At 29.9% G+C, this 14,380-nt stretch overlaps 2 protein-coding genes across 2 annotated transcripts; one reads left to right on the plus strand and one right to left on the minus strand.

The window, feature by feature from the left end:
* The first annotated feature begins 334 nt into the window (after nucleotides 1–334).
* Nucleotides 335–2,026, plus strand: LOC107410210 (divinyl chlorophyllide a 8-vinyl-reductase, chloroplastic). Its single transcript, XM_016017613.3, has one exon. It carries the CDS (start codon nucleotides 534–536, stop codon nucleotides 1,794–1,796), a length of 1,263 nt encoding a protein of 420 aa, XP_015873099.3. The 5' UTR covers nucleotides 335–533; the 3' UTR covers nucleotides 1,797–2,026.
* Nucleotides 2,027–2,338: 312 nt separating this feature from the next.
* On the minus strand, nucleotides 2,339–5,014 carry LOC125419226 (CASP-like protein 1D1). The gene is made up of 3 exons (XM_048464717.2): nucleotides 4,642–5,014; nucleotides 2,931–3,057; nucleotides 2,339–2,791 (listed from the first exon to the last, which is right to left on the minus strand). The coding sequence occupies exons 1-3, from the start codon at nucleotides 4,872–4,874 to the stop codon at nucleotides 2,567–2,569; spliced, it is 585 nt and encodes a 194-aa protein (XP_048320674.2). The 5' UTR covers nucleotides 4,875–5,014; the 3' UTR covers nucleotides 2,339–2,566.
* Between the last annotated feature and the right edge of the window lie 9,366 nt (nucleotides 5,015–14,380).

The raw sequence follows: 14,380 nt of genomic DNA on the forward strand, positions 1-14,380 counted from the left end.
ACAAAATATAATTTTCATTGTTTTTATTTTTTGTTGATATAGACAATTTTGAATGCGTTTTATTTGTATGTTTGAATTAATGTGGAGAGAAAGAATTTCACATTTTCATTTTCATTACAAATAATAATAGCATAATTTCACATTTTCATTTTCATTACAAATAATAATAGCATTATAAGAATATATATATATATATATATATATATATATATATTCTTGTTATTGACATTATGGTCCCTGGATGGGGTTTTAGTGATATTTTAAGAAAGTTTAGTTCTAGGAAAGCAAATATAAATTATTACTTCCAAAGAAATCCGACATACTTACACGTCATCTCGTTGGTTTCATGTCCACCTATCGTTTAGATTCTACTCTGATAAACTACTAGCTCCTGATGAACATGCCGGACCACTCTCCCACATCGCCTGCCTCATATTTTCCTTGATTTTCTTGGTCTTTCTTTGCTGGGTTTTTCTTTTCCTTCCAGCCAAACACTGCTCTTTGCTCCATTGTCTGAAAGAAAACCCAAAAAAATGTCCATTTGTTTCTCTTCCCGCGTATTCAATCTTCACTCAGCAAAGAACCAAAGCTTCGTAACCCGTTTCTCTTCACAATTCATCAATCAAATTCATGTAAGCTCTATCCCTTACGCTTTGCCATCTTCTTCTTTAAATCTATCTGAACTCTTAAAGCATAGCAGACAAAAAAAACTCAACCCCATTACAGCTTCAACAACCCCAAGTGTCGAAACCCTCTCCCAATCTTCATTCAGAAACAAGAAACCAAAAGATATTAACGTTTTGGTTGTGGGTTCAACTGGGTATATCGGGAAATTCGTGGTTAAAGAGCTTGTTGATAGAGGGTTCAATGTTATTGGCGTAGCTAGGGAAAAAAGTGGGATTAGAGGCCAAAATAGCAAGGAAGAGACTTTGAATCAGTTGAAAGGAGCAAATGTGTGCTTCTCAGATGTGACAAATTTGGATGCTTTGGATAAATCTTTGAGAAATCTGAAAGTTCCAATTGATGTTGTTGTTTCATGCCTTGCTAGCCGTACAGGTGGTGTGAAAGATTCCTGGAAGATAGACTATGAGGCAACAAAGAACAGTCTCGTTGCTGGTAAAAATAATGGGGCTTCACATTTTGTACTGCTATCTGCAATATGTGTGCAAAAGCCCCTTCTTGAATTTCAGCGAGCAAAGCTGAAATTTGAAGCTGAATTGATGACAGAAGCAGAAGAGGATAATGGGTTCACTTACAGTATAGTAAGACCAACTGCATTCTTTAAGAGCTTGGGTGGTCAGGTTGAGTTGGTGAGAGATGGAAAGCCTTATGTCATGTTTGGGGATGGAAAGCTATGTGCTTGTAAACCAATTAGTGAACCAGATTTGGCTTCTTTCATTGCTGATTGTGTGCTGAGTGAAGATAAGATCAATCAGGTTCTGCCTATAGGCGGACCCGGGACGGCTTTGACACCATTGGAGCAGGGAGAGATATTGTTTAGGCTTCTGGGGAAGGAGCCCAAGTTCTTGAAAGTGCCTATTGGGATAATGGACTTTGCCATTGGGGTTCTTGATTTCCTTGTTAAGATCTTTCCTTCGATGGAAGACGCTGCTGAGTACGGGAAGATCGGAAGGTATTATGCAGCTGAAAGCATGTTGGTTTTGGACGCTGAGACTGGAGAGTATAGTGCTGAACAAACACCAAGTTATGGAAAAGACACGTTGGAAGAATTCTTTGAGAGGGTACTGAGAGAAGGGATGGCTGGACAGGAATTAGGCGAACAGACAATTTTTTGAGCACTTTTTTTGGTGATGGCAAAACGGAATGCTCAATTGGATAAACAAGTTTTTCTGACTCAACTATATTAAGGTGTGCCATTCCTTGATCGGTACAGCTACTGGTTTTTGTATGAGTTTTGATTATTTGTTGTTAAATGTATTTACCGAATCTCAACAACAACGATGTAATTATATCATTTTCTCCATATTGATTTACTCTAATAATACACCATTGATTGGATTTTGAAGTCCTGCAACTTAGTTGAACGGATATGAATTTCTTGTTTTTCCCAATGTAGAGGGTTCCTCTACAAAAAAATCAATATCATTTTCAAAGTTTTAACCATTACCAGGAAAAGCAATAAGAATTATGAGTTGAGCTTTAAAACAGAGTATTAATGAACTTTGTAATTTACTAAACACTAACAGAGTAGGTGATGGTTATTTGCGTTCATGTTTGTACCTCTGCCATAGTTGTGTGCTCAGTTTTCTGACTGTCTTTCTTATACTTGGTACTTGCAATTACTTGGAACTAGGCATTCAGTATATGAACTATGATCTTGGAAACAGTTTAACATTTTTACAATCGTTCAATCACGTTCAATTACATTACCCCATAAATAACAAATGGTACAAAGACAAATCAAAAGGACAACCACGGACTGCACAAATGAACAACATTTACAATGACAAATTAAGAACCATAAGATGTAGACAAAATCAGACACTGTATATCATTTGATATAGCAACACACAAATTTAATGCATCTATGGTGTTTTAAGAAGCTCTACTTGGGGATTTTTTTGTGAAGGGTGAAAGCAGAGAGCCAGATGAGCAAGACTAGCACAACGGACGCGAACAATGAAACTGCAAGCGAGCCTGCAATATGTCGACAGTACTTGTCGAAAACATTGCAAACCTTCTGCCATGGGACATGTTTATTTCCCTTTAACCCGACATATCCAACAGCACCAGCGGTGCCTGTTGCTGAGGCGACCACCCCAAATATAAGCTGTGTCATTACAACAAGCATTGTGCACATTTGGTCAGTTACATTAATCATGTATTTCCTCAAGAACAACAAAAACAAAAACCGGTTGCCTCTAGTTGTTACTAATTATCGTATTCGATCGTTAAAATTGAGAGCTTACCACATCCCAGAATGCAAAATGGAGTATGAACTTGCTTGAGAATGCTGGCTTCATGATGATGGAGATTGATGCTAGTGTAGTGATGATACTGTAAAGGCCAGCAACTGATAATGCCGCTACAAAGTATCTGCAAAATGTTATCAAAAACTATGTGTTTAGAGTTCTTGAAAAATGATAAAACGGAGTATAATTCATATAAAAAAATCCACTTCTACAAATTAGAAAAATCAAATTGTTCAAGTCACTGTGAAGAAATGAAAAAAATCCACTTCTACAAATTAGAAAACTCAAATTGTTCAAGTCACTGTGAAGAAGTTCTTTAGGCTATGTGGGTGGTTCAAGTCACTGTGAAGAAGTTCTTTAGGCTATGTGGGTGGTTTGCCAAGTTTTCACTCTTCTGTGAGAAAACTTTTCATTATTAGTATCTTGTTTTCTAGATTCTGCAAAAATAAAGAAAACTTTGTCGCGTTTAAGAATGGTTTTCTCAAGCACGCAATTCATTTTTATTTAATAAAATTTTCTCAAGGATTACAATCTGATTCTGATTTGAACATTTTATTTATTCATTATTATTATTATTATTATTATTTTTTGTAGTGAGTCAGATTTAATTTAGGAAGAAAGTATACCCAAATTAGGATAGGGACAAGCCACCTGGCACATATGATGTTTTTATATTGTGGAAATCAGAAATTATATATCTCATTTTTTTTTTTTTTTTCATATCGACCTCGAATTTCTACTCTTGGGGTCCATTTTTTTGGTTATTAGAAAATCATTTTCTAGTAAGAAATACGTATGGAAACCAACCTAATCCCTTTATTTTATTTAGCTTATTGAGGGGCTAAATATCCAAATTAAATTGTATTCACCAAGCATATGAAATGGATTATAATTTAATGTACAACAATTTTTTTTTTTTTTTAATGAAGTAAATACAAAAAGTCATTGCCAAAGAGTTTTACAAGCCAGCCCAAAAAAAAAAAAACAAAACAAAACAAAACAAAACAAAAACAAAAACAAAAACAAAAACTGAAAAACAGAGACAAACTCTGTCGCCGTGAACGAAACTATAATCAAACTCTTGAAACAAATATTATATATATATATATATATATACATACATACATACATATATATATAGATATATATTTTAATAAAACACACACACACACATAAACTCACTCTACCATATCAGAAACTGGGTAGATAGACATATATGATCTTTTAGAACTCAAAAGAATATAATATACAGCCAAAACTCTTACTCTTCTATGGGGGGTGGTTGGTGGCAATTTTTATAACCTACTACTATAACCCATCGTGTTCCTATTTACCCAAAACATAAAAATAAAAATAAAAAAAGAAAAAGAAAAGGAAGAAAGGAAACAACAACAACAATAACAAAAACAATTATCGACAAAAACTTCCAATATCTCATTTCCACGATATTAATTCGTGAATTTGGATGGGAAAAGTTGATGATTGATCAATCATATAAAGCCAAAAAAAAAAAAAACCACCATGCTCGTTGAAAAGCTTTAGTTATAGATTTTACTTTATATATGTATATATATATATATATATATAAGTAAATACAAAGCTCATTAATAACATATTAATGCATGCAAATAATTATTAATTGGAAGAACATCGTTTTTTTTTTTTTTTTGGTGTGTATCTTATGAAAGAAATTAAATTAAAAACTCACATCAAAGCAGGAGAGTGATTAAACTTGGCCTCCTTAGACACAGGACCTTGATGAATAGTCTGTTTGCTGGTGACCATAACCACAACACTTGTTACACAGGCTGCAAACAACAACACCCTAAGTCCCGCGTCCAGTGAGCTCAGAGGAACCTTTAAATATTTCCACTTGTTTTCGCCTGCAGTTGGTGGATTAGGCTGGGGTTTTGTGCCATATTCTGGATCAGTGGATGCCATGGCTGCTCAATTCAAAGGTGTGGTGGCTCTACTAAGCTACAAATCCACTCTCTCTTGTGCTCTCTCTAATGCTCTTCAACTAGTTCTATATACTATATGTATGGGGTTATTGGTGGTTGTTGATATGAGAAAGCTGAACTATCACGCCGTATATATATATGTATATATATATATTTGATGATGTATTAGAAATGCCAAAAGGTCAAAAAAATTTAAAAAAAGAAAAATTGGAAAAATTAAAATTAAATAAAAAAGGGATAAGAATTGGTTGGAGTTTCTTTCACGCCATGGTGAATCTGGAAAAATATTTGGATTTTTCTTTTTTTCTTTTTTTTGGATTTTGATATTTAATCAAACTTTGACTCTGCCCTTTTTTTTTTTAATTAATAATGATAAAGATTAAGGAAAAAGACAGTAGAGATTACAAACTATGTAGAAATTTTTTTTTTTCTTGTCCATGGGAGAAATTAATTTCAATCGATTTGAAAAAAATGCTGTCGCTCAATTCGTGAATGTTCGATCAAGTGGTGACGCGCAGGATGATATAAAGAAAATGTGTACTCTATTTATATTGCTTGTTTGACAAGTATTACAAAGTGAAATTTACCGAGTATATACAATGTATTTGGTTTACATGCAATTTTTAGAATTTATTTTATCTTATTATACAAGGGTTAAAGTGTACTAGCTAATACAGATATTTTTTTACGTCAGAAACATTATAAAGCTAAACTAGTGCAAAATTATTGCAGCTCTAGATTATCTAATAAAAAGATACATCAGACATGACCCATACTGATATGTCTTGGATAAAACATAGATATAAAGTTATTAATGAAAAGATTTGCTTCATGGCTAATTAATATATACTATATTAATTTATTGCAAGCTGTCATATTTATATATATGTAACATGGGGCCAGAAAATAATTAATGAATGGAAAGCTTGTTTTATATATGATTTTGATCCTGTCCCCAAACAGCGAGCTTTTGAATGAGATTAGAGAGCTTAATATTAAGAAACATATATAACTTAGAATTTAAGAGATCAAAATAACAAAAAATACGCTAGGAAAAAAATAAAAGTTTCAATTCAAAACTTGAGACAGATAATATATCCGATCCTATAATGACAAGTGTAAATTGCGTATGGCTGTTTCAGTTCCTCTAGAAGCTTATCAGAAACCCACTTGTGTATTTTCTCTTTTGTTAGAATTAGATAATAATGGAAGATTAAAAAAATGAATATATATTGGACCCATTAAAATTAAAGCATATAAATAATGTGTTTAGTCCTAGATGTTTTCATTGAGACCCATACCCAATCCTGTCTTGTCTGCTCAACCAGGAATACCAATTCTGTGGGCTTCTTAGGAAAACAAAAACCAACTGTCTTTTTCACTTCTGTTGCTTTGGCTTCTTATTATCAAACCCAAAATTATTGGGCACATATACATTATATGTATAAAATATTATATATATATATATATATACATACCAATCTGTGAAAAATTTTGCCAACTTTCTTTGGAAGATATATATCACCTAACATTCATAGAATTCCAACATTGAAAGCTTGGATAGAGGCAATTTTTATTCAAATCTACCTAAGGTCAACCGTACATTCAAGAGATCCATATCCATCATTTTTAATCCATCATTGTGATTTCTTTTTCCAATCAAATATACGTACACGGCAAAATATTAATGGGGCTTATCCTTTTAACATAATTTGAACATGCTGAAGTCAACATTAGTTGAACCAAAAATATTGCATCAGATAATCATCAATTGAATCATATTCATCGTACTAAAATTTTTCATAAATTTTTAATACCATTTGTTTTTTTCTGGCTTTTGTTGGTGAGACCAATAATTGTAATAGAGACGGAAAGTGTTCTATAGGCAGTTTCTTGCATTACCTTGTGATATATTGGATGGTCTTTTTAGCTTCCTTTGGGATATCGAACTGTGCCGGATTGATTTGGATCATATTAAATTTTAATCGAATAAAAAAGTTAAAATACTCTACTACAATCCAATATTCAATACAACAACTCAGTAAGTTTTAATTGGTTAGTTGATCTCCCTATCCGCTGGTCTAAATGGAGATTGTTTTTGAAGTTGAACCACCAGTTGCTTAAGCAGGGAAGGGTTAAAAACTGCTTTTCCATTGATTATTGAAAAAGCAATAAATCAAAGTGCAATAATTTAGCTTTTCATGCAAAATATCTATATATATGTATATATATATATATATGTATTGTCTGTCTACTTTCATTTTCCCAATTTGTATAATAAAAAACTCTTTCACTTTTTCTAAAAGCCCCTTTTGGGGATTGTTTACATATGAAGGATTAAAAAGTAGATGCCTCTTTTTATGAAACTCTGCATTTGGTACGTGAATATTGGACCACCTGCACAATCAGACTAGTAATGATAAATACGGTCTAAAGTTTAGGTTAAATAGCAATAATTTCAGCTAAAAACCTTGCCAAATGGTAACTTTTTGTTGGATTTGGTTGTTAATGTTATTATTAATTGCACTACATTGTTGAACGGGACTTTTAATGAGTTAATTAAGACATAAAGGTAATATAGCAAATTTATATAGCGAAATTTTGGTGAAAGTAGTGGCAGAAAATCATCTGTATCGCTAAAAAGCAGAGTAGCTAAAAGATTGGAGTTCAAGAGAGATGGTAGTGCCAAAAACAGAGCTTTATGATCTAACAGTCCTTGGAAAAATACATGGCTGCATAATTTTGGATATCTTATGCATAATATTCCAACTTGTTAAGGAATTTTGGTTAGTTTTGATGCCTCTATGGATACTTATAAAGATCAACAAACTGAAATTTAACATCAAACATCATTATCATCTAGGTTGTCTCTTTGAAAAACTGCAAGTTACAACACTTAAAAGTTGTTTACTTAATTATAATTTTTCATAGATTTTTGTTTAAAAAAAATTATCAGAGATAATAGCAACTAATTAAGGATATTCCATAAGTCATAAATTCTAAAAACCCAAATCTGAAATTGGGCTTCATCAATGAATTTCTGATTTCTCTAAACACATGAATGGTAATGCTCATGGCATCTGCCTTTTATGTGGATGAAATATGAGGCCCATCATGGACACCTATGACAAATATACACCATAGCATATAACTATATACACCCTCTTATAATAGAAACTTTGTTGTCTTGTATATGTGATTAAGAGAGCCAAACCAACCCCTTGCAGCATGTAACTCTCTCTTTCTGCGTCCTTTTCTACTATTCTCCACGTTAAATTTGTCTTCCTTTCTTCATCAAAATTATAGATTGCATCGTAGATAGGGACCACCTCACCATTTTAGTTCCTTGTCTTTTTATGAAAAGTATAAAAAATAAAAATAAAAAATAAAAAATCTCTTTTTTTTTTTTTTTTCTTTTTTTTTATATTTGAAAATGAAAGGATTCTATCGCGAATCATTACAAAAAACAATGGCTTATCTCTTCTTTTAAGGGAAAGAAATTGATACCTAAGTTCTATACAATTCAAAGAATAATTTATCCTTCCTTTCTAGGTAGAATTGATTTCACTGGGGTTAAAACTCTAAATGTCATTCTCCATACATGTACATGTATGTCAAAGCCATATGGGCTTCTTTATACAAGTATTGGTAATGGATATATAATGTTATTACCAAAAAAAATATATATATATATATATATATATATATATATATATATATATAGTGGCAATTAAGGCTGAGGTGGGTGTGATGTAAATATTAAGGCTGCCAAAAAAAATATATAATAAGAAAAGAATTTGCAAGCGATTTAATTTAGGAAATTATTGTTGGACATCTTTTTCATATTAATTGTTAGCTAAAACTTGAACGTTGAACTTCTTCCCTCTTATACAACAGGATATGTAATTGGTTTGCATATGTGGATTAACTTGAAGTTCTTTGAATTTCCTATATAAATATATATAAATTCTGAAAAAATTGAAAAAAAAGAAGAAAAAAAATTCATAAGTGTGGAAATAAGTCATCAATAAGAGAGGTCAACTTCGAATTGGATGAGACATATACTTCAGATAAATGAGAAGATTTTTTTAGGTAAAGAGAAGCAGTGATGATAACCGTGTTTTTATAATGTTATGCTGTTGACATATAACAAAAACGTCAAATTTCAATGCTTTAGGTTTGATTTCAAAAGACCCTTTTTCTTTTAATTTTTTTTTCCCGAATAACAGAAGACCAAATGTAATTGTCAAAACTTTTCATGAGAAGCAATTGTAAAAACACACTTCATACTGCATTAAATCTCAATCAAAATGCGGCCGAGTCGCAGTCCATATTTCCTTATATTTTTCTATTTAGATTGGAATATACGGTAAAACAGCAATATCGATAATTAAAAAAAAAAAATTTCAATCAAAATCATTAATAAATTTTTTTTTTTATGACTCTTGAAACAGGTTCAGTTTGTCTAAAATAATTAATATTTACATACAATTAATCTCGTTAATATCATCATTTTCATATATCCATATCATTTTGTGAGAAAAGTTTCATCTAGTTCACTCAATTTCTCTCTAAAACAACTTTATTTATTTTTAAATGAACTTTGTAGGCTAGAATATAGATAGAATAGAAGGCCTAGCTATATCCTAACTAATTACAATCTCTACCACTATAACAGGGCAATTTGGCCCTCCACTGTGAAAACTGTCTAAATTAATTATTTCAACTAATTAAATTTCACTCCGAGTAATCTAAATATATATATATATATATTTCAACCAAATAAGTAGGTCCTACATTAAATAAATGCAATATATGTATTATACAAAAAGTGTAGTAATCTCTTGCAGCCCAATTTCTTATATGGAAACGACACAAAACCGAGAATTTGGTTTAGTGACACTAACTTGAATTGTGCATGCTGTTTCGTATTCATTAAACCAACAGTTAAGTTACATTAATTTTAGGTCCACTAGACTGCCGTTTAGGCCGGTGATTGATTGATTATTACTTTATTAGAGCATGGTTTTGTCAATTGTTATCTGTATGTCATAAAAAAGATTAAGAATGACTTACAATTTATATAGTATAAATAAATGTAAATTCATATACATTCAATTCAGAAAACAATATTCAATGATTGTGTTTGGTTTTCCCTTAACATAAAATAACAATTGAGATTTGAGAGTAATGTATTTATATATTCTTTTTCTGTTTTTAAAATATATATATATATATATATATATTTTTGATAAAGATCGTTTTGTTAAGTTATATTATCTAACAAACTAAGTAGGCAATTTCTTTCACAATGTCTTCTTTCTTCTTTTATTTTATTATTATTATTATTATTATTATTTTGGCCATATATTGATAGAGTCTTTAGACAAAACAATATATGGAGAGGTTTTTTTTTAACTCTTTGTGGCAAAAAAAAATTGGATAATTCATAAAGCCACTAAGATGCTCTAGTGGAAAAGAAGACATACCTTCTAAAGGTTATTAAGCGCCTTCATTGATTAATTAGGTGGATCTTCATATATACTTGATTTGCTTTGAAATTATTCAAATATATATATATAATGTTTTGAGAAATCTCATGTTTTTTTTTTTTTTTTTTTTTTTTGTTTTTCTTTTTAACAAAAGCATTTTTCACTGGAAATGTAAATATATTATTATTAGAATATATTTCTAACATAAAATAAAAACGTATTTACTTTCACATTATAATTATCAACTTATAAATAGAAAAATGGCGTCACTTCAATTAATTGTTTGAATTTAAAAATTCAGCCAGACATATGGTAATGGTATCATTTATCACTTGACATCAGTAAATTGCCTGCATAAATATTTATTTTTGTTTTTGGGAGTTGGTTTGTTGGCTAACAGGTGCAGTCGTGTAGATAAGGTTTAGTTGGATATTGAATTTTGTGGAGTCCATTCACCATGGGAAGACTTGTACGTATAACTACTCGTTTTTTGTAATTAATCTCTAAGCTGTCACTTTGAGCGTGGACTTTTTTTTTTTTTTTTTCCTTGAGCGACAGTAATGTCCCTGGCTCTGTGGTCCTTCGCCTTCAAAGTTTGTCTCTTTAAGGCAGCTACCGTGGGGTTTAGGGTGTTAAAATATCTATATATATATATATATATATATATAGTATATATGTATGTCCAGCTTGTAGATTTCACTCACGAGGACCTGGCAAAATTATGTCCACGAACATGGGTACGGATATTGTTTAATATATATATATATATATGTATATGCATATATGTATAATATTAATAAATAAATTAATCAGATTAACGTACTTTGGTAGGGCATTAAGAAAAAAATGGGGCAAACTAAAGAACTTTGACTGAGCCAAATTGCTGTTAACATTGTTGCCATATATTATGAGAGAATTGTTCATATATATATATATATATATAATCTTCTTTTTAGATTTTTTCAAATCCATACTCTATCAATTTCAAACCTCATTTAACACTATTTATTATTTTGTCATAATTTCTCAACCATCTAACCATGTACTTTATTTGTTTACTAAAAGCTAACGTTCAACCGAAAAAGGAAGGGTGGGAAAAAAAAAAATATATGTATTTGAAGAGACGTTGTCTTATTGATTTGGACCTAAACCATAAAATCACTAGTGAATAGTTATTTTTTATGATTTAGGTTGGTGATATAACATGCTTTTAGGTTTTGATTTTGGTTAGGTAGAAATTAAATTCTGGCGGGGCAGTCACAGAAGCTCAAGTAAGCTTTTTTATTTTTTATTTCTGGATAACAGATCGGATGAGTACGTATCCCATGGGTAACCTTCACGCAATTAGCAAAAGTCCAAACAATAAATCTCTCAAGTCTCAACTATTAGCTGCATGTACTAGTTTCTATTTACTCTATATGTTTAGTTAAATCCCATTTATTGAGCACTGCAATGTGAAGTACAAACCTACTCATTTGAAAATAAATAAATAAATAAATAAATAAAAGAAGAAATGGACGACCTTTTATAATTTCAAAGGCATATAATATAGAGGAAATGGATGCCTCCATACCCATATCCATTTATGCATGAGTTCATGATAAAAAAAAAAAAGAGAAAAAAAAAAATATATATATATATATATAAAATATTAAAAAAATAATAATAATTTTAAATTTAAATTTTCACGTCACCATATAATATATTATATAAATACTTATATATATAAAAGTTGTATAATATACTATTATATATTTTTATTTTACGTATGTTAATAAAAATAATTTTTTTTAAATTATAGTTAATATTTATTTTTTTATAATAGTATTGATGATAATTTTAAACTATCATTTTTGTAAAGGTTTTATAATTTCAAAGGCATATAATATAGAGGAAATGGATGCCTCCATACCCATATCCATTTATGCATGAGTTCATGATAAAAAAAAAAAAAGAAAAAAAAAATATATATATAAGATATTAAAAAAATAATAATAATTTTAAATTTAAATTTTTCACATCACCATATAATATATTATATAAATACTTATATATATAAAAGTTGTATAATATACTATTGTATATTTTTATTTTACGTATGTTAATAAAAATAATTTTTTTTAAATTATAGTTAATATTTATTTTTTTATAATAGTATTGATGATAATTTTAAACTATTATTTTTGTAAAGGTTTTAACGATAAATATGGATGGACTTTTTATATGTGTATTTATATACAGTACATTGCTTGATTGAATGTAAATCAACCACCCGATAAACAGTATTCTGTGATTGAGCAAGAAGTATATGGCAATGAATGTAGTCGAAATATAGTTTAAGGTTGATAAAATCTGAAAGGGTGCAGTGATTCATTGTCCTATCAAATACAAAATCTATCAACTCCGAGGACACATAAAAAGTAATTTGACTTAAACGAAAAGGAAATTAGGAAAATGACATTTCAATGAGAAACTATTTATTAGTTTGGGTTATTAGCCAAGGACACTTATGGGTTATAAGGCTGATAATCATAGTCTTATAAATATCTCCAAGTGGATACATAATATAGCATTTGAAGATCAATATGTCCATTAATCCAAGTTTTATTTTATTTGATAATTAGGTTACTCAAATCCAAGATCTTATATATGATGTAAACATTACTTGATTGCGGACTAATTGATCCAAGTTTGTAGATATTTTTTTTTTTTTTTAAGGGAGATAAATGGAGTTAAAGCTTTTATTTATATTTGTACTCTAAAAGCTGATACAGTATATACTACAATTGGACAGAAGAAGTAAGCATACTTTTACATTCTGGAAGTGCATATTGTCGAAAATGCATGTATCTACCAGCTTGTACCATTTAAAAACTTGTATTGGTAGCAGTAACTAATAACATTGTTCAAAGTTAAAAACAAAAACATATTGTTCAAAGTTGATAAAAACCCAGTAATGCATTTTGAATTATACCAAATAAGCATCCATAGATATATGGGTGGTAATTCTTATATCTAGAAAATTTTCATTCAGGATTTATACAAAATCAAATTATATCTGCCAATAAATAAGTTATATTCAAATAATAAAATAGATTATTGGTATATATAAATATATATATATAGAGAGAGAGAGAGAGAGAGATTTTTTATTTTTTGGGGATAAAATTGGAGGACATAATTTGTTATTTTTGAATAAGAAAATTTAGGTATATGTATACACGGAAATCATCATATCCAATTATTTTTGTTTATTGCATATAATGCATATTTAATAGATTACATTTAATGAGCAGTCTATATATATATAGTTGGCAAAATTGCAAGGGAATGGTATATGTATATATATATATATATATATATATGGTTGATGAGTGAATGTGCCTCTTGTGAGCTGTCTAGTATATACATTAAGCTGACACTCGGTGATCTGTGAGAAACTTCTAAAAAGGGGTTTGGAAAAATATAAGTTGATGCCAAAAAAACGCCTACACAGACCATACAGAGAATACCTCCAAACTTTGACAAGTCAAAAAAAGACACATTCTTTTTCACTTGGAAATATATTATAACCCACAAGTGTCCGAGAAATTTGTATTCTTTATCTGCTGCGCAAACTGACAAGACCATTACTTTGACTGGACGTGCACGCAATGACTGGTACATGTAAATCCTCAGATAAATATCAGACCAGATTCTTGACTTATCCCCAAAGATTATCTCGAGAGTTAAAAAAAGAAATAATAATAATAATAATAATAATGGACTTCTTCAAAGATAGTGGTGTAGCATTTGTTTCTGTTTTTTCGCTTGAAGGTGTAGCATTTGCTTCTTTACCTATGGTAGTTCGTCAATGTTATTCATCTGAGTATATATATATATATATAATATAATAATCGATTCATGAAATTATAAAACTGTTATTTATCCAATTAATTTTTTAATTTAAATCAATTAATTAAGACAAATATCGGTTCTAAATAATATGTTCATA

The sequence above is a fragment of the Ziziphus jujuba genome, chromosome 11, assembly GCF_031755915.1.
Source record: "Ziziphus jujuba cultivar Dongzao chromosome 11, ASM3175591v1".
Classification (NCBI taxonomy): domain Eukaryota; kingdom Viridiplantae; phylum Streptophyta; class Magnoliopsida; order Rosales; family Rhamnaceae; genus Ziziphus; species Ziziphus jujuba.